We start from the raw sequence: 20,251 nt of genomic DNA on the forward strand, positions 1-20,251 counted from the left end.
AAGGCTCCCACCGACAGAGCACCTCACAGGAGAAACACCACAAGAGGAAAGAAGTGTGGTTCTGCCCTCACCTAGGTTCTACCTCACCCAGGTAGCTGTGTTCAGAAAGCTGCCCATGTTATCGAAGCTGGCACAGGTATCTAGGCACTCCCAGAGGGTTTATAATGACGGGATTCATTTCTTTGAGGCAAGAGCTGTCCCAGGTGGCCTTTTGAGTTTGACTCCATGTATTGCTGTTCCAACCCATTTGTCTTACTGTAGTCCTTACCTTATCAGAGCCTGTGGCTTGCTGGGATAGGAGAGAAATCAGATTTTATATTATCATCAACTTAGTGATAAGAAGTAAGGAAGAAACTTATCCCTCAGGGCACAAGAGGCTGAGTTTCTTGTTTTCTAAGATTACGCAAGTCTCACAGGTGTGTTTGTTTGCAGGAAACGCAGTGCTACGCTGTTCCTGGATGACATTCTGCTGTCGGGGTTTCTGTCGTGGTTTTGCCCGTGGCAGAGCAGCTCCCTGGCTGTGATGTATTGAAAGTCAGCCCTGGGCACGAGGGGTTAGCGTTAAGGTTAGGGCTAGCGTTACACAAATGTGTTAGCTAGAAAGTGTACCATTTTATCTGTAAATGGAACAAAACCCATCTCCTCCCTTCGCTCAGCGCATCCTGCCCTCCCGTGGGAACCTGTTGCCTGTGTTTCATGTGCATCCTTCTAGAGCCTTTAAGTATATATCATTAATTTTTACTTATGCGTATATTTTCTTTATCTTTTAGAATTCTAATTTGAGAACGGCATTCCTCCATCAGACATTTAGGTGGCTTTTCTGTTTTCTGCTGTTTCTAGTGGTGTAGCACACATTTTTCCTGCCAGGAGCAGTTGAAAGTGCCTTGGTTGGTCTTTCTCTTCTTCACCCCCTCTTCCCCCTGGGCAAACGTGAATGCAGAGACGCTGGAGAAAAGGTGTGCCACGAAGGGGGGCCGTCCACCCTATACCAAGCCTCTGCCCTAAGGGCAGGGCAGGAGTGGGTAGAAGGGAGGCTGACCAGGAGCCAGAGTCTGGTGCCAACTCTTAAGGTAGAAATTTGAGCTCCTGCCCCTTGAGTGAGTCCCACATCCCACCTAGTGGCACCTCTGGGTTTGTGGATTCCTTGGATGGGGAGGTTTCCATTTAAATGCATCCTTATTTAGAAAGATGGCCCATTTGAGAATTAATGCTCTTTTTCTTCAATGACTCCAGATAAGGCCCCATTGGAAATAAAAGTTGAAACACTTTATTTATTTGGCTTTTATTTTAGGCTCAGCAGGTACATGTGCAGGTTTGTGCATGAGCAAATTACATGAGCAAATTACATGTCGCTGGGATTTGGGGTACAGATGATCTCATCACCCAGGTAGTGAGCATAATCCTGAGAGTTTTCAAACCTTGCCCCTCCCACCCTCCCCCTGCCAGTAGTTCCCAGTTATCTGTTATTCTGATCTTTGTGTCCTTGAGTGCTCAGTGTTTAACTTCCACTTAGAAGTGACAGCTGTGGTATTTGGTTTTCTTTTCCCATGTTAATTCGCTTAGGATGATGGCCTCCAGCTACATGCATGTTGCTACAAAGGCCATGCTTTTGTTCTTTTTTATGATTTCATAGTATTCCATTGTATATATGTACCACATTGTCCTTATCCAGTTCATGCTGATGGGCACCTGGGTTGATTCCATGGCTTTGCTATTGTGAATAGTGCTGCCATGAACATATGAGTACATATGTCTTTTTCGTAGAACAATTTATTTTCCTTTGGGTATAGAATTGCTGGGTCAAATGATAGTTCCGTTTGAAGTTCTGGAGAAACCTCCACACCGCTTTTCACAGGGGCTAAACTAATTTACATTCCCACCAACACATACAAGGTTTTTTTTGTTTTTGAGACAAGGTCTTGCTTTGTCACCCAGGCTCACTGCAGCTTCGACCTCCTGGGCTCAGGTGCTTCTCCTGCCTTAAGTCTCCCAAGCAGCTGGGACTACAGACACACGCCACCACACTCGGCTAATTAAAAAAATTTTTTTTTGTAGAGACAGGGTCTCACTTTGTTGCCCAGGCTGGTCTTGAACTACTGGCCTCAAACAATCCTCCCACCTCGGCCTCCCAAGGTGCTGGAATTATAAGCGTGAGCCAACATGCCCCGCCTTGTGATTTTAATTTGCATTAAAATGGTTTTGATTTTGTGATAGATGCTATAGCATTAAATCTAAAAAGGCCCAGGACATGTGGGTCTTGTAAGGCACCTGCTTCCACCTCAGCCATCTTTGTCAGCAGCTTCCTGTTATGTGGCTTGTGGCTCTGGCCTGAAGCTCAGCATCTTCAGCCCTTGCCTTATCCCCAGTGTGATTTTCTTACATCTTGGCAAATGCCTATGCTTTCCCCACATTGCCGCCATGTGTCCAGGCCATCTTCCTTGGTGCAACGCCCTTGTATTGAGGAGTCTCCCAACCAGCACCCCGACCCTGCTATACCTTGTATACCAATGCCTGTTGCATACCCAGACCAACCTGGTGATGAGAGGGTTTAACAACTTTGTAGGTTGGGTGCGGTGGCTCACGCCTGTAATCCCAACAGTTTGGGAGGCTGAGGCAGGCAGATTACTTGAGGTCAGGCATTTGAGACCAGCCTGGCCAGCATCATGAAACCCCATCTCTACTGAAAATACAAAAATTAGCTGAGCGTGGTGGCACACGTCTGTAATCCCAGCTACTTAGGAGGCTGAGGCACGAGAATCACTTGAACTTGGGAGACAGAGGTTGCGGTGAGCCGAGGTTGCAGTGAGCTGAGATCACGCCACTGCACTCGAGCCTGGGCAACAGAGCAAGGCTCTGTCTCAAAAAAGAAAACACCTTTGTATTAATAACTCAACCAGTGGGTAGAGCTGTGACCGGCCATCAGCGGAGACCTTTCCGGAGCTCCAAACCCAGACTTCCTGGCCTCCCCATGAATGACAGGTTCACCAGATTTGTGTCCAAATCGGGCTCAGCTTTTCCTCCACACAGGTGGTCTCCCCTCCTGAATTTCCTATCTCAGTGAAAGACACTCCAGGGAACACCTGGGAAGCCTCTGAGGTTTTTCTATGTCCTTTGCCTGGTTATGGGATCGGAAAGAGCTTCCTCCCTTCCTGCCCACGTTGCTGTTGTTTTTGTGTTTGTTCAGGCTCTCCACAGTTCTCGCCTGGCTTAATGTCACATTTCCTAATTGGTCTTAAAGCTCTTACCTTGCTGTCATTTGTCACATGGGACCTGAAGTGGCCTTTCTGGTTGTGTCTTGTTTATTTGTACCCTTCAGGTTCCAGGAAGGACTCAGGTGTCTTACAGGCATCCGATCATATTACCCTCTTGCTCAACACCGTCATCTCTTTAGGGTGAAGTGGTTTTCGTCTCCTGCAAGCGTCCCTTGTTAAAAAGCTGGCACAGCCAGACGCAGTGGCTCACACCTGTAATCTAAGCACTTTGGGAGGCTGAGGCAGGCGGATCACAAGGTCAGGAGTTCGAGACCAGCCTGACCAATATGGTGAAACCCCATCTCTACTAAAAATACGAAAATTAGCCAGGCATGGTGGTGTGCACCTGTAATCCTGGCTACTCAGGAGACTGAGGCAGAAGAAGCGCTTGAACCTGGGAGGCAGAGGTTGCGGTGAGCCAAGATCATGCCACTGCACTCCAGCCTGGGCAACAGAATGAGACTCCGTCTCAAAAAATAAACAAAAAGAGTGGGCCATAGCAGCATCTTCCCCATCTGATGGGGATGTGCCTCTGGCTTGGGCCTCCATCGCCTCTCCAGTCCCCTGACTGACGTATTGCCTCAAGGGTTCCATTGTGGGCATTTGAACCTCTGTTGAGGTCAAGGGGCCCTACCTTCCTTACCCACGTGACCCTGCCCAGCCTGCCCAGCCACAGTGCTCTGTGTTAGTCCATGTGAATAGGGAGAGAAGAAGGGGTTGGCAGAAATGGCCTCATCTTCGGGGGCTCACTGGTAGCCTCTGCTGGGGTCTAGCCCCGACACTTACTTTCTGCCCCTCACTGGCCCACACACCCCTGCCCCATCCTGCTGCTGTCTCTACTTAGCGCAGCATTTTCCAAAGCCGATGCCCACAAATGCCCATCCCGCAGGATTTCCCTGCCCCACAGCCAAACGGCCTGGGAGTTAATAAGCTTGTGAACTGCCGTACAGTGACATTCCCAGCACAGCAGCACAACATGAGACTCCCGAGAAGTCCCACGGGAGAACTGTTACCCTTGCTGAACCCAGGCAGTCTCCAGTTAGGTTGGACCCAGGAACACTTTCCTTACCTGACGCCTCCTGCTGGTTTCTCTTAGAAAGTCCCCATCCTGCTAGTCACCAAGAGCTGTCCCAGGCTTGGTGTGGCCCCACTGCCCACCTCCACATCATGACACCAGCCAGGGGGAGCAGCTGCTCTGGGAGGCAGGCCCCAGGTCCTCCTGTGGCTGAGAGGGGATGGATGGAGGCAGAAACGCAGCTCTTTCACCTTGGCTTAGGTAGACATTTATCCATCCTACCCAAAGATTCCAGAGAACCTAGAAGGGAGCCTGGCACAAGGCAGGTGCTTAGTGAATAATTGATAGGTTGCTACATTAGTTGTTCCACTATTCTTCACTAGCACTGTAAAAAGCGTTGCCCCTGCATTTGAGCCAGCCTTCTTCAGATGGGAGACCACCGCCCACCCGTGCGCACCTCCACGGGAGGGAGGCCACCGCCCACCCGTGCGCACCTCCACGGGAGGGAGACCACCGCCCACCCGTGCGCAGCTCCACGGGAGGGAGGCCACCGCCCACCCGTGCGCACCTCCACGGGAGGGAGGCCACCGCCCACCCGTGCGCACCTCCACGGGAGGGAGGCCACCGCCCACCCGTGCGCACCTCCACGGGAGGGAGGCCACCGCCCACCCGTGCGCACCTCCACGGGAGGGAGGCCACCGCCCACCCGTGCGCACCTCCACGGGAGGGAGGCCACCGCCCACCCGTGCGCACCTCCACGGGAGGGAGGCCACCGCCCACCCGTGCGCACCTCCACGGGAGGGAGGCCACCGCCCACCCGTGCGCACCTCCACGGGAGGGAGGCCACCGCCCACCCGTGCGCACCTCCACGGGAGGGAGGCCACCGCCCACCCGTGCGCACCTCCACGGGAGGGAGGCCACCGCCCACCCGTGCGCACCTCCACAGGCGGGAGACCACCATGTGCATTCGCAGGTCCATTGTGATTGGGAGCACAGTCCTTTTTCTGATCCCCCAGGCCTGCTGGCCTTTCCCTGGGCTCTCAGCCTGAAATCCTAGAAATCAGACAGCACTCACTTGGGCTGGAGTGGGCTGGAGTCAGAGCCTCTGTAGCAGGGGGAGTCCACTCTGTTCAGAACCCATTGTTAGCTCAGTGAGGGAAATTTTTCTGTGATTGGTGATCCTGACTGTGATGGATGGTTTTGGGGCTTGTGATTGTTGATGTCTTTGTTGTAGGGCTGTCTGTTGCACTGTAGGTTGGTTAGCAGCATTCTTGGCCATCCTCCATTAGATGCCAGTAGCGCTACTCCCACTTTTAACAACCCAAAATGTCTCCAAACATTGTCAGATATCCCCTGTGGGCAAAATCACTCGCAGCTGAGAAGCACTGGAGGGAAAGGAAACATGGCTAGTGCACAGTGTGGAAAATGCTGCCGCACACGCTGCAGAGAACTCGGGATGCCGAGGAAAATCAGTGCCAGCCCATGCTCCCAGAGGGGAGGGTAGACGGTGAGGCTGGAAATGGTCCCTGAGAACATGGAAGGCCAGGGAAGATCGGAGCTATCCTGGAGGATGGGGAGTGAAGGAGGCTGAAGGGAGCGAGGGGCCACCAGGGAGAGGAACTGGTGACTGGAGCCTTGAGGGGGCCTGAGATGAGACTGAGCAGATGCAATTTTTACAAAGACCCCTGTGCTGAGTGTGGAAGGAGGGCTGGAGGAGAGACCTGAAGCAGGGCAAATGTGGGCTTTGGGACCCGACTGCCTGATTAGATTCTTGTTCTAGGGGAAGTTGCTCAGTCCCTGTGTTTGTGCATCTGAAAGTGGAAATGACAGTGCATGAAATGAGTTAATATGTGTAAAGTCCCTACAATGGTGTGCCTGGTGACTAGTGAGCCCTCCATAAATATCAGTGAGTACATCCTTATTAAGCTAACGTGGTAGTTCAAAGGAGAGAAGAAGTCCTGAACGAAGCCCCTGGCACAGGGATTAGAGAGAAGGTAGCAGCTGTAGGATGGAATCAGTAGGACCTGATACTTTGGGGGATGTAGAGAGTGAGGAGGCCACTCCTTTTCTTTTCTTTTCTCTTTTCTTTTCTTTTCTTTTCTTTTTCTTTTCTTCTCTTCTCTTCTCTTTTCTCTTTTCTCTTCTCTCTTCTCTCTCTTCTCTCTTCTCTTCTTTTCTTTTCGAGATGGAGTCTGGCTGTGTCGCCCAGGCTGGAGTGCAGCAGTGTGATCTCTGCTCACTGTAAACTCCACCTCCCAGATTCAAGTGATTCTCCTGCCTGAGTCTCCCAAGTAGCTGGGATTATAGGCATGAGCCACTGCTCCCAGCCATGCTAATATTTTAGTATGGCCGTGTCCTTACTTGACCCATCTGACTTGTTATCTTAGCTTCTTGGTCTCTGTAATGTGTTAAATGAATAATTTTTTTCTTTTTTGATACAGGGTCTCACTCTGTTGCCCAGGCTGGAGTGCAATGGTGTGATCTTGGCTCACTACAGCCTCAACCTCCTAGGCTCAAACAATCCTCTCACCTCAGCCTCCCGAGTAACTGGGACCACAGGCACACGCCATCACGCCCCACTAATTTTTTTTTTTTTTTTTTTTTTTAGAGATAGGGTTTCATCATGTTGCTCTGGCTGGTCTCAGACTCCTGGGCTCAAGTGATCCTCCTGCCTCAGCCTCCCAAAGTGTTGGGAGTACAGGCGTGAACCTCTGTGCCCAGCTAGGTGAATAATTTAGATGACATTTCAAACTTATTTCTAAACTCACTACTTAAGCCAACAACAGGAATAGGTAATTTCTTTATTAAAGCAATCAAGGGTTAAAAGTATAAAAACATACATGCATGATTGAGCCATTTTTAAAATTTAAATTTAAATTTTGTTTGTTTGTTTGAGATGGAATCTTGCTCTGTCACCCAGGCTGGAGTGCAGTGATGTGATCACAGCTCACTGCAAGCTCCGCCTCCTGGGTTCAGGCGATTCTCCTGCCTCAGCCTCCCGAGTAGCTGTGACTACAGGTGTGCGCCACCGCGCCCAGCTAATTTTTTGTATTTTTAATAGAGATGGAGTGTCACCATGTTGGCCAGGCTGGTCTGGAACTCCTGACCTCAAGTGATTTGCCCGCCTCGGCCTCCCAAAGTGCTGGGATTTACAGGCCAGGGCCACTATGCCTGGCTGATCTGAGCCATTTAAAAGTGGTGCTTGGCTGGGCACGGTTTGGCTGGGTTGAACCCGGTAGGCAGAGGTTGCAGTGAGCTGAGATCGTGCCACTGCACTCCAGACTGGGCAACAGAGCGAGACTGTGTCTCAAAAAAAAAAAAATTTATGGACCAGAGTTGGGTTTCTCCAAGTTTATTGTGCAGACATATCCGCTGGGGACCTGGCTGAAGTGCAGGTTCTGGTTCAGGAGGTCTGGGATGGTACCCAAAATTATGCATTTTCAATGAGATTTGGATGATGCTGCTTGTCTGAGGAGCACACTTTGAGTAGCAGGGGGCTGCAGAGTCCAGAAATAAAACTAAGGAAAGTTGTATACCTAGCAGACAATGGAGGTAGGAGAGGGGTGGTTTATTTCATGGATCACGGAGTCAGATGCTGTCAGGGCTAGGAAGTATGTGAAGCAGCTGGTGTCAGGCTGCAGGGAGCTCTGGTGCCTGAAGATGACGTTCCTTCCACCTTAGTGTTCACATTCAAATTGAAAAAGGAAGAACAAAAAGGAGGTGAAGAAAAAGAGAGGGAGGAAGCAAGATGTACTGATGGAAGCATTTTGAGGTGATACTGGATGGCCTGGGTGGGACTTACATGGCGCAGCATAACTGGCTCTCAGGGAATAAGAAAACAAAGTTGCATGCGTCACTCACACCACAGAGGAAAACACAGTGGCATGAACTCCAGAAGGATGAAATCTCTAAATGTAAAAAATAAAGCTATGAAAATGTTAGAAGAATTGAGAGAATGTGTATATCACCTTGAGGTAGGTAGACCTTCTGAAGCAGGACTGAAATCCATGAAAACAATCTGGTATCACATAAGGCATGAAGGCAAAGTCAAAAAGCAGGTTACGAAAAATAATGGGCAATATCACTAAAATTTAAGAAAGTAAACTGTTTTCTACCCATCGAATTGATGGAAGTTTTAGAATGATAGGATCCAGTACTGATAATGAAAAAGGAAAGCTCTCCTTCAGTGCGGGGCGTCTGGCAATGTTTATCAGAATTAAAACTCACATACCCTTTGATCTAGACTTTGGAAGTCCAGCTTAGCTCACAAAACAAACTATCAGTAAGTACAAGCATGGTGGCAGACGCCCATAATCCCAGCTACTCTGGAGGCTGAGGCGGGAGGATTGCTTGAGCCCAGGAGTTCAAGACCAGTCTGGGTAATATAGTGAGACCCTATCTGTAAAAAAAAAAAAAAAAAAAAAAAAAAAAAATTTCAGTATCATTAAATGACAATAAATAACATTTTTAACAAGGCTTTTGTAATTTCATGCACGCAAAGAGGGGAGAATAATAAAATGGGTCTCCAAGTGACCATCACCCAGCTTGATCAGTAAATGGCATTTCACTAATCTTGCTTTGTTTGTTCTCCTCTACTTATTCCCTGCCCCCACCCTGGAGTTCTTTAAAATCCAATTCCAAACATGTCATGTCACCTGTAAATAATTCAATATACATCTCTAACTGATCAGAGACTTTAATATACAAACACATAGCCACAACACCAAATACAGTTAACACTAATTCCTTAGTATCTAATACCAGTCCACTCCATATTCAGATTTCCCTTATTTTCTCAAAATATCTTTTTACAATTGGTTTATTTGAGTCAATTCAAACAAGCACCACACACTGTATCTGTTTATATGTTTCTCAAATGTATTTTAGTACATACATAATACAGCACTGCCTAAAGTGGCAAAAAGACACACACACACACACACACACACACACACACACACACACACACACACAATAAATGGGACAAGAATCTCCGTAAAGTAGGCAATGATTTTGCCTATAGACAGGATCAGAATTATAAGAGAGTGGGGTGGAAAGGTTGTTAATGTTTTTTAAACACCTCTAGAATGTTTGACTTGGTACAAAGTGCACATTTTTATACTTGAAGAGAATCTTTTTTTTTTTTTTGAGACGGAGTCTCACTCTGTCGCCTAGGCTGGAGTGCCGTGGCCAGATCTTGGCTCACTGCAAGCTCCGCCTCCCGGATTTACGCCATTCTCCTGCCTCAGCCTCCCGAGTAGCTGGGACTACAGACACCTGCCACCTCGCCCGGCTAGTTTTTTTTGTATTTTTTAGTAGAGACGGAGTTTCACCGTGTTAGCCAGGATGGTCTCGATCTCCTGACTTCGTGATCCGCCTGCCTCGGCCTCCCAAAGTGCTGGGATTACAGGCTTGAGCCACCGCGTCCGGCTGAGAAAATCTTAATAAAGAAAAAAGCCAGAATAATATAATGATTCATATTGCTTTTGTTCTTCATAATGTATTTAATTAGGCAGCTTGAAATGCCCCTGGGAGTTTGGTCAGGGAGAACCCATCGTTTTCTTTTCTTTTCTTTTTTGTTTTTTTGAGACAGAGTTTCGCTCTTGTTGACCAGGCTGGAGTGCAATGGTGTGATCTCGGCTCACCGCAACCTCCGCCTCCTGGGTTCAAGCGATTCTCCTACCTCAGCCTCCCGAGTAGCTGGGATTACAGGCATGTGCCACCACACTCGGCTAATTTTGTAGACAGGAACCCATCATTTTCTTCTTCTTCTTTTTTTTTTTTTTTTTTTTTTTTTTGAGACGGAGTCTCGCTCTGCCGCCCAGCCTGGAGTGCAGTGGCCGGATCTCAGCTCACTGCAAGCTCCGCCTCCCGGGTTTACGCCATTCTCCGGCCTCAGCCTCCCGAGTAGCTGGGACTACAGGCACCTGCCACCACGCCCGGCTAGTTTTTTTTTTTGTATTTTTAGTAGAGACGGGGTTTCACTGTGTTAGCCAGGATGGTCTCGATCTCCTGACCTCGTGATCCGCCCGTCTCGGCCTCCCAAAGTGCTGGGATTACAGGCTTGAGCCACCGCGCCCGGCCAGGAACCCATCATTTTCTATAGAGGTTTTGTTTTGTTTTGTTTTTGGTTGTTTGCTTTTGTTTTTTTCTAAAGAAAATAAAAGAATCAAAGAATGGTTACTCCATAGGCAGAGCAGCCTCTACAGAGTTTGGCTTGGAGTGATGTAACATCAAACAAGGGCTGGTAGGCTGTGAGCTGGAGCAGTGGTGTGTAACTTTAGTTTGGGTTGATTTTTACATCATGTGTGACTTTGGTTGGTGAATCCTGGTGGATTAAAACTTCGCACATCTGGGCCGGCTGCAGTGGCTCACGCCTGTAATCCCAGCACTTTGGGAGGCTGAGGTGGGCAGATCACGAGGTCAGGAGATCATCCTGGCTAACACAGTGAAACCCCGTCTCTACTAAAAATACCAAACAAAATTAGCTGGGTGTGGTGGTGGGTGCCTATAATCCCAGCTACTTGGGAGGCGGAGCTTGCAGTGAGCCGAGATTGGGCCACTGCACTCTAGCCTGGGCGGCAGAGCAAGACTCCGTCTCAAAAAAAAAAAAAAACAAAAAACAAAAAAAACCTAACTTGCACATCTGTTGATTACATGCTATTAGGGTGATTTGGGATCCGTGCGTTGCTATCAGTGTTTAACACCATCTGTTTTCTTCTGTCCTCTTCCCCCCAGGCATCCACCATGTTACGAGCCTCCTTGGCACCCGTGTAAGTAACTACTCTTAGGAATTTTTATTAAGGAGAACAGCAATGTGTAAAACGGGAGCAGCCTATCTTAGAGGAATGCCTTTGAGCTAGAGCTACATGTGAATATTAAAGGAAATACGAGTACTTATAAGTAATGTTGTTAAACTAGAATTATCTTTTATTGCATGTGTGTGTTTTGTTTTTTTTTTTTGAGACGGAGTTTCGTTCTTGTTGCCCAGGCTGGAGTGCAGTGGCGCAATCTCAGCTCACTGCAACCTCCGCCTCCTGGGTTCCAGCGATTGTCCTGCCTCAGCCTCCCGATTACAAGCATATGCCACCACGCCCGGCTAATTTTGTATTTTCAATAGAGACAGGGTTTCTCCATATTGGTCAGGCTGGTCTCGAACACCCAACCACAAGTGATCCACCCCCTTTGACTTCCCAAAGTGCTGGGATTATAAGTGTGAGCCACCGTGCCCGGCCATCTTATATTGTTAATTCTATTCTTTTGGTAAGGAAGCCTCAAATGAAAACAACTGTAGAATTGTTCATATGGTATTGTATAGAAATGTAATCTACTATCATAGTGCAATCCACAGAGTGTTGCACTGTCTGAATTTGTGTTGTCTGCTGGTTCACACTGTGATCAGGGCCATGGGCAGCCCTGTGTATGCCTGAGCACTCGTGTCCTGATGAGTTGGGCTGTCCCCCTTGGGAGTGTCTGATGCTGTGGTGGCAAGGGAGTTGAGAACCTTTGACTTGGACATGAGGACCAGGGTGGCTTCTGGGACCCTCTGAGCCAGCTTTGCGGGGGAGAAGGGGAAGATAGGGGTGCTGTGTGATTCCTCACACACCTGTGATGCCCACAGCATTCCTCCTCCCTCAGCCCTGCCTGAGTCTGACCTTGACCCCACACTTTATTCTCTCCTACCACTTTGGCAGCAGTATCACTGCACAGACTGCTAGGGTTAAAAGCCCACTCCTACTACCCTCCCTGGGACCGAGGATTACTTATATAATTTCTTCGTGCCTCAGTTCCTCACTTATAAAATGAGGAGAATCATAGTAATTCTATTTTAGGATTGTTGTGAGGATCAAAATGAGTTAATACATATACAACACTTAGCATTTGGCGTAATACTGTAGTATTACACCAAAATGAGGAAACCATCATTGATAAAGTACTGTAAAGTAGACTGCAAAGCTCATTTAGTTTCACCAGTTTTTCCATGCCCTCTAATCTTCTTTTCTACAATAAAACAACAAAAAACAAAGCGTGAAGACACTTGTATTAGCAACAAGGAGGCTGAGGTGATTCCTTTGGTTTCTGGCTGACCGAAGGTGAGTGGCGGGGCAGTCTGAGCTGTGTGGATCTCAAATCTGAGGTCTCTCCTCACTGAAACCTGGCTCCCCAGAGGTCTTTGCAGTCTCCCTGAGGAGGGTCTGCAAATTGTCCTACAACCCATCTCCTGCCTGTGTTCCCATGCTGCTTGCTGACCACGCATTCTACCTCGTCGGAGGGCTGAGCCACCCACCTAATTACTCTTTTTTTCTTTTTTTTCTTTTTTTTTGAGACAGAGTCTTGCTGTGTCTTTCCTAGGCTGGAGTGCAGTGGTGCAATCTTGGCTCACTGCAGCCTCCACCTCCTGGGTTCAAGTGATTCTTCTGTCTCAGCCTCCCGAGTAGCTGGGACTACAGGCATGTGTCACTATGCCTGGCTAATTTTAATTTTGTGTTTTTAGTAGAGATGGGGTTTTACCATGTTGGCCAGGCTGGTCTCGAACTCCTGACCTTAGGTAATCCACCTGCCTAGGCCTCCCAAAGTGCTGGGATTACAGGCTTGAGCCAACATGCCTGGCCTCTGCCTACTTACTCTTCACACTTGTTTTCTGACTGTCATTCATATTCCCCCAGTCCAGTCGCTCAGGCTTGAGAGGATCACTGGCTTCAGGTGTTTAGGTAGAACTCTTGGGGCCTGGTGATGCTAATTGTCTTTGAACTATGTCTGGAATTCTAAACAGAACTTTGGTGGAAAGTCAAGATGCCCCCAAGGTGATTTCCTCTCCATCCTAGGGAGGTCTGGCTGAAGGTGAATGTAGGGGTTTCTAAATCTGTTCAGACAAAGACTCCTTGTTTTAGGAAAAATGTTAAACAGAACCTAAGTCCATCCAACAGAACAGGCAGAGCTGAGCTGGTTGAAGCTGAGGTAGGAGCCCAGAACCCAGCCCACCCTCCAAGTGGAAGCCGGGAGGTCATGCTGGGAGCCCAGGGGAACAGCAGGCTCTAGCTCGGGTGTCATGATGCTCAGGAGGTGTAACGAACATGCCCTTTTGCCCTTTTCTTTCTCTTTGAACTTGTGTTGCTGAGTAGGAAATTGAAGGATGTCCCATTACTGCCCTCCTTGGATTATGAGAAACTGAAGAAGGATTTGATTTTGGGGAGTGACCGCTTGAAAGCCTTCTTGTTGCAGGCTCTACGCTGGGTAGGTACCTTTGTCTTAAAGTTAGAAAACAAAACTAAACCAGTACTGGTTTCTTGGCTGGCTACCTTGCTTGTATCTTTTAACCCATCTTCCAGAAATCGTTCTTCTCCGCTGTCTGCTGACACCAAAAGCGGAAGTCGAAAGCCACTTCTGAAGATAGCCTGGGCCTCCTTTGAGAAACTCCTATATTATGGCAATTGTGATGTAATGAGTTAGGTAAATGAATTGCAAGGCCTGAGAGACTGCACCTGCGTGTAGCCCTTTCCTGGCCATGAGCCCCACTCTACTTGTGGGGGCCGCGTGTGAGCGCATGGAGTCAGGGTTGATCACAGTCCCACAGAGGTTCTGTATTCAGGCACTGCCGTGTGGGCACCCTGGAGAGGCGCCAAGGAAAGAACTCCTGTTCACAAGGCCTAAAGGAAGTGGCCTGGTCCCCATCGTTACTTTTCTCCCTAGTGTTCAGATTGAGTGCAGTTGAAGTCAGCAATTGGTTCTCAAGCTTTTTAGTGTCAGACCCCTTTCCACTCTCAAAAATTACTGAGGACCCCAGAGAGCTTTCGTTTATGTGAATTTTGTCTACCAATATTTACAGCATTTGAAATTAAAACTGAAAAGATTTACCTGGGCATGGTGGCTCAAGCCTGTAATCCCAGCATACTGGGAGGCCGAGGCAGGTAGATCACCTGAGGTCAGGAGTTCAAGACCATCCTCGGCAACATGGCAAAACCCCATCTCTACTAAAAATACAAAAAATTAGCCAGGCATGGTGGCAGGTGCCTGTGGTCCCAGCTACTCAGGAGACTGAGGCAGGAGAATTGCTTGAACCCGGAAGGCAGAGGTTCCAGTGAGCCAAGATCACACCACTTCACTCCAGCCTGGGTGACACAGTGAGACCCCATCTCAAAAAAACCAAAAAACGAAAACAAAACGCTAAAGATTTGAAGTATATGTTTATTAATTCATTTAAAATGAGCAATAATGAATGACATGTTAACATAAATAACATTTTTTGTGATGAATACTACTTTCCAAACAACAACAGAATTGTGAGAAAAGCAGCATTGTTCTGCAGTTGTCTTTAATGTCTGGCTTGATGGAAGACAGGTGGATTCTTATATCTGCTTTGGGTTTGATTGTCAGTGTCACACTTCATATAGCCTCCCAGAGACTGATCACAAAAAAGGCATTGTCATATCTTAGTATTATGAAAATTGTGACCTTGCAGACCCCCTAAAGGGTTTGGGGGACCTCTCCGGGTTCTCTGGACCACACTGTGAGAACTGCTGACTCAAGCCAACATTGATTGAGCCAGCAGTTCTTTAACTGAACAGTTCATTCTAAATCATTAGCATCAGACACCTTCACGGACCCCCGAATTTCAAGGTATCTTGGCATAAGGATCCTTAGCAATTTCCCATCTGTGGATAGAAACAATTCTCACTTGCATGCTTCTATGATAGTGCTTCCTGAAGTACGTCTTGAGGACTCGGATGACGTATCCAGGATCTACAGGAAGAGTCCTATGGACAAGCAGTGATGTCTGCTCTGGTTTTGTTTGGGTCAGGACTGGAGTGGGTGGGGCAGCATGAGTCATCCACAGTGGCCGTCTCCTCCCTGGCCATTTGTCTCTCTCTGCTCAAACTCTCAAACTCATCTTTTATATGGCTCTTGGTTTACTGACACTGCACTTCCTCTCAGTCCGTGCTACTCCTGAGCCTCTTGCTGAGACAGGGTATTCCTTTGCTGAGAGAGTGACATCCTCACAAAACAACCAGGAAAGGTGAACAGGTTTCTAATGTTTTTGTCTGTGTCCCTCTCCAGTGCCCCCACCCGGCTTCTTGCCCCTGCTTCAACCTCAGTGAACTCAACAGAAGGGTAGCAGCACCCCAGTGTGACATTCCAGGCACACCCTGGCCATGATGGTCACGTCTGTTGGCAGTGCCTGCTCTGGAGGCCTTCCCGGCTCTCCTTCCAGCCCAGGGCGTCTGATGCTCTGGCCTGTGCTCTTGCCCATGCTAAGAACTAGCACATTCCTTGCACATCCAGCTTCTCTTTGGCTAGAAGCAGGGCTTACAGCCTCAGGATTTTTATCTAGTAGGATTTTCCTGAAAGAGCAAGGATATTTGCTTACTCTGTTACGTGCTTTTTCGTATCTCACCTCACACCTGTACACACCCATGTGCACACATACACACAGCCATTATACTAGCTCTGTGGACATTGCATAAATTTTTACTTGTAGCAACATGACAGACTTATGGCTTTCTAAAATCTACAAAATTCTAGCCAGCTACCTCTACACTCATACATGCACATATGCACACATGCACACACACGCATAGGCACATGCACTGTATCACTCTGTCATTCCCTATAGGATAGGATAGAGTGAATTTGTTGGCGGAGCATGCATTCAGAGTGCTCTACAGTGAGCCCTGGGCCCCTCCCACTGAGCCCACGCCACTGTGCCCTGTATTGTACTTCCCTGAGCTAGACCTCACTTCCCTGTCCCCCACCATACTCACGCTCCCCTGTGCTGGTTAATAGGCAGCCTTTCCTGCAGGGGCCAGCTTCTGAGCCTCTTTATACAAGAAATGCTTCTCTGGGCATGGATGAGCTCTTCCCTATCTGCACACTTGCAGTCTGAGCATTTTGCTGCCTCACTTCTCTGAAGAGTTCACATGTATAAATTGGCTCCCTGTGTCACCCATTAGGAAGCACATGATAGGTTCTTTTTTTTTTTTTTTTTGAGACGGAGTCTCACTCTGTCACACAGGCTGGAGTGCAGTGGCGTGATCTTGGCTCACTGCAAGCTCTGCCTCGTGGGTTCACGTCATTCTCCTGCCTCAGCCTCCCGAGTAGCTGGGATTACAGGCGCCTGCCACCACACCCAGCTAATTTTTTTGTATTTTTACTAGAGACGGGGTTTCCTTACGTTAGCCAGGACGGTCTCGATCTCCTGACCTTTTGATCCGCCTGCCTTGGCCTCCCAAAGTGCTGGGATTACAGGCGTGAGCCGCTGCACCCGGCCCACATCAAAATTTCTTGTTTTGGTTGGCCGGTTAATTTGCCACCACCTCCCCAGCTGAATATTACTTATTTTGTTTGCTTAAATGTGTAGTTACTGATACTGCCATTTAAAACACGCCTGCTCTGTGAAACTTTTCTCCATGGTAAGACTTAGGTCTCGCTGCTTTTGTTTCTCCTTGCTCCAGCGCTTGACCACATCCCATCCTGGAGAGCAGAGGGAGACCGTTCTGCAGGCCTACATCAGCAACGACCTCTTGGACTGTCATAGCCACAACCAGGTTGGTAAGAGGTGGGCCAGATCCCGGCCAAGGCCTTCAATTCTAGGGAATGATCTCAGTAGATGAGGGAAGCTTTAATTTCTATACACGTTTTCAGTATCGTAACTTTATGTCAGCCTTGAGCTCATGAGGTCTTTTGCTCACCTTAGGCATTGGCCTACTTTTTGCTTCTAGTGAAGAGTTCTAGACAAGTTAGAACTGCTTGGTTCATCATCTCTGGAGCTCTTTTCTGCCGTTTTTCCTTTTCTCAAATTCCCAACTCTTTACCTCACCTCACTGCTTGCCATGAGTCCTGAAAACTGAATATGACTTTGGAGGGACAAGGTAGATAAGCAAATTCAGGTTGTTTACATCTGGGCCTGATGAAAAATGTCTTGAACACAGTACTTACGTACAGTTTTGGACCAGATAGGTCTACTGATCCTGTGGGAAAAGTATGAGATTTGGGGTAAAATAAACTAGCTTTCCAACCTTTGCTCTACCACTCATTAGCCGGGTCACCATAAGCAAGTTACTCAGGCTCAGGCACCTCCTCATCTGGGCAAGGGGTCGCGCCTGCCTCGGGAGGTTGTTGGGATGATTACGTACAGTCATGTGTGGGAAGTCCTTAGCCCCACGCCTGGCACCAAGTAGTCACTACATGGGCTTTCTCTTCTGTCCTTGCCCCTCCTGTCTGTATCTGCACCAGTCTTCACTGGACAGGAGGAGGATCAGGATTTTGAATTTGGCACGTGTTAACAGGGTACTATATTTTGTTATTTGGTTGAATTTTTATCCAGAGTGCTGTAAAAATGTAAAGCTGTGGTTAAACTTCACAATGTGTGCACTGAGTGGAGTACCAAATGCTCTGAACGCTCACTGATTAAACAGCTGTTGTAGGCCATTTCCTGCTGCTATAACAGAATACCACAGATAGGGGAATTTATAAACAATCCAAGTGTATTGTGCTCACAGTTCTCGAGTCTAGGAAGTCCAAGAGCATGGCGCCAGCATCTGGCAAGAGTTATCCCAAAGCAAAAGGCAGAAGGCAGAAGTGAGCATGCAAGACAGAGAATGGGGATTGAAGCTGTCTTTTTATCAGGAGCCTACTCACACAATAACTAACCCACTCCAGCAATAATGGCATTAATCCATTAATGCCTAATATCCTCTTAAAGTTCCCACCTCCCTGTACTACTACATTGGCAATTGAATGTCGAGATGAGTTTTGGTGGGGACATTTAAACCATAGCAGCAGACCCTGGGAAAGTGATTTATACATTCATCTGTTGTGCATACAGGCAATACAATTTGAGTTTTGAGTTGCCAGTTTATTCTGTGAATGTAGTCTTAATGCTCTCATGAAAGAGTTGTGTTAAGTTTGAAAATACTCTCTCATATTCTTGACTTATTTTCTTGCTTTTTTTTCTGTTTGGATTTATAATGGCATTGAATCCAGCCTACAAGGCATGAAGCACCTGAATAATATATTGTTATAACTTCCAAACTCAAATTCAAAGAGTGAAGTCAATACTGATTATTTCTAACATTATTTCATTGAGTCGAAGATACACTTTCCCCCCCATTTTAACATCTTTGCTATTAGGGTGTATCTGACAGTTAGTGGCATATTATAGTTTAATTGGCAGTGTTTTTTTCCTTTCTTGATTATGTATAAAATGAGAATGTGTCCTCTGATGAAAGGTGTGTTGGGTTTTGTCATCTACGGTTTTTGTCAAAAATGCAGTGAACTCTGTAGCCATTGAAGAGAGTAATTTCTTCCTCAAGTCACTATATGTAATTGCTGTGGTTTACTTATATATATATTTTGAGATGGAGTCTCACTCTTGTCACCCAGGCTGGAGTGCAGTGGCGCAATCTCAGCTCACTGCAACCTCCACCTCCTGGGTTCAAGCAATTCTCCTGCCTCAGCCTCCTGAGTAGCTGGGATTACAGGCGCCCGCCACCACACACAGCTAATTTTTGTATTTTTAGTAGAAATGGGGTTTCACCATGTTGGCCAGGCTAGTCTCGAACTCCTGACCTCAGGTGATCCACCCACCTCAGCCTCCCAAAGTGCTGGGATTACAAGCGTGAGCCACTGCGCCCAGCTATGGTTTATTTATTTATTTTGAGATGGAATTTCACTCTAGTCACCCAGGCTGGAGTGCAGTGGCATGATCTCGGCTCACTGCGACCTCCATCTCCTGAGTTCAAGCAATTCTCCTGCCTCAGCCTCCCGAGTAGCTGGGATTACAGGCACGTGCCACCACGCCTAATTTTGTATTTTTAGTAGAGACGGGGTTTCTCCATGTTGGTCAGGCTGGTCTCGAACTCCTGACCTCAAGTGATCCACCCACCTCAGCCTCCCAAAGTGCTGGGATTACAGACATGAGCCACTGTGCCTGGCCTGGTTTATTTTTTTAAGAATAAATGAGCTGCTGGGTGCAGTGGCTCACGCCTATAATTTCAGCACTTTGGGAGGCCAAGATGGGCAGATCAGGAGGTCAGGAGATCAAGACCAGCCTGGCCAACATGGTGAAACCCTGTCTCTACTAAAAATACAAAAATTAGCCAGGCATGGTGGCACATGCCTGTAATCCCAGCTACCCAGGAGGCTAAGGCAGGAGAATCGCTTGAACCCGGGAGATGGAGGTTGCAGTGAGCAGAGATGGCACCACTGCATTCCAGCCTGGTGACAGAGCATCTCAAAAAAAAAAAAAAGAAGAAGAAATGAGCTGAACCCTTGAACACTTTTACACTGCTGGTGGCAATGTCAATTAGTACAACCACTATGGGAAACAGTATGGCGATTCCTTAAAGAACTCAATGTAAAACTACCATTTGGTCCAACAGTCCCACTACTGGCCATCCACCCAAAGGAAAAGAAGTCATTATATGAAAAAGACACATGCCCACACATGTTTTCATTTTGCAGTTACAAAGATTTGGAACCAACCTAAGTGCCCATCAACAAATGAGCAGATAAAGAAAATATAGTATATATACAGCATGGGATACCACTCAGCCATAAAAAGGAATGAAATAATGTCTTTTGCTGCAACTTAGATGGAGCTGGAGGCCATTATTCTAAGTGAAGTAACTTAGGAGTGGAAAACCAAATGTCATTATGTTCTTACTTATAAGTGGGAGCTGAGATATGAGGATGCAAAGAAAAATGTTATAATGGACCTTGCACAGGTGGCAGTGTTCACTGTACCCAATGGGTGCACCAAAGACTCAGAAGTCACCACTAAATAACTTATCCCTGTAATTAAAAACCACCTGTACCTCACAAACATTAAATAATTTAAAAAAAAAAAAAAAAAAAAGAAGAAATAAGCTGGATATGGTGGCTCATGCCTGTAACCCCAGCAGTTTGGGAGGCCCGAGGTGGGCAGATCACTTGAGGTCAGGCGTTTGAGACCAGCCTGGCCAACATGGTGAAACCCTGTCTCTACTAA

The 20,251-nt window shown here is 47.5% G+C and overlaps 1 protein-coding gene across 25 annotated transcripts in view; it reads left to right on the forward strand.

Moving 5' to 3' along the window:
- LOC105473938 (armadillo repeat containing 9) overlaps nucleotides 1-20,251 on the forward strand; it is a 183,919-nt gene that overhangs the window by 46,908 nt on the left and 116,760 nt on the right. For all 25 annotated transcript variants that reach the window (XR_003016277.2, XR_011610113.1, XR_982588.2 and 22 more), the window contains 3 exons: nucleotides 11,005-11,039; nucleotides 13,389-13,500; nucleotides 16,716-16,808. Coding sequence is in view for 18 of the 25 variants with exons in the window: in XM_071073523.1 (XP_070929624.1) it covers nucleotides 11,005-11,039; nucleotides 13,389-13,500; nucleotides 16,716-16,808 (240 nt within the window). In the remaining 7 variants the exon portion in view is untranslated. The remainder of the gene's footprint in view (nucleotides 1-11,004; nucleotides 11,040-13,388; nucleotides 13,501-16,715; nucleotides 16,809-20,251) is intronic.

Source organism: Macaca nemestrina, chromosome 11 (assembly GCF_043159975.1).
Source record: "Macaca nemestrina isolate mMacNem1 chromosome 11, mMacNem.hap1, whole genome shotgun sequence".
NCBI classification, from domain to species: Eukaryota; Metazoa; Chordata; class Mammalia; order Primates; family Cercopithecidae; genus Macaca; species Macaca nemestrina.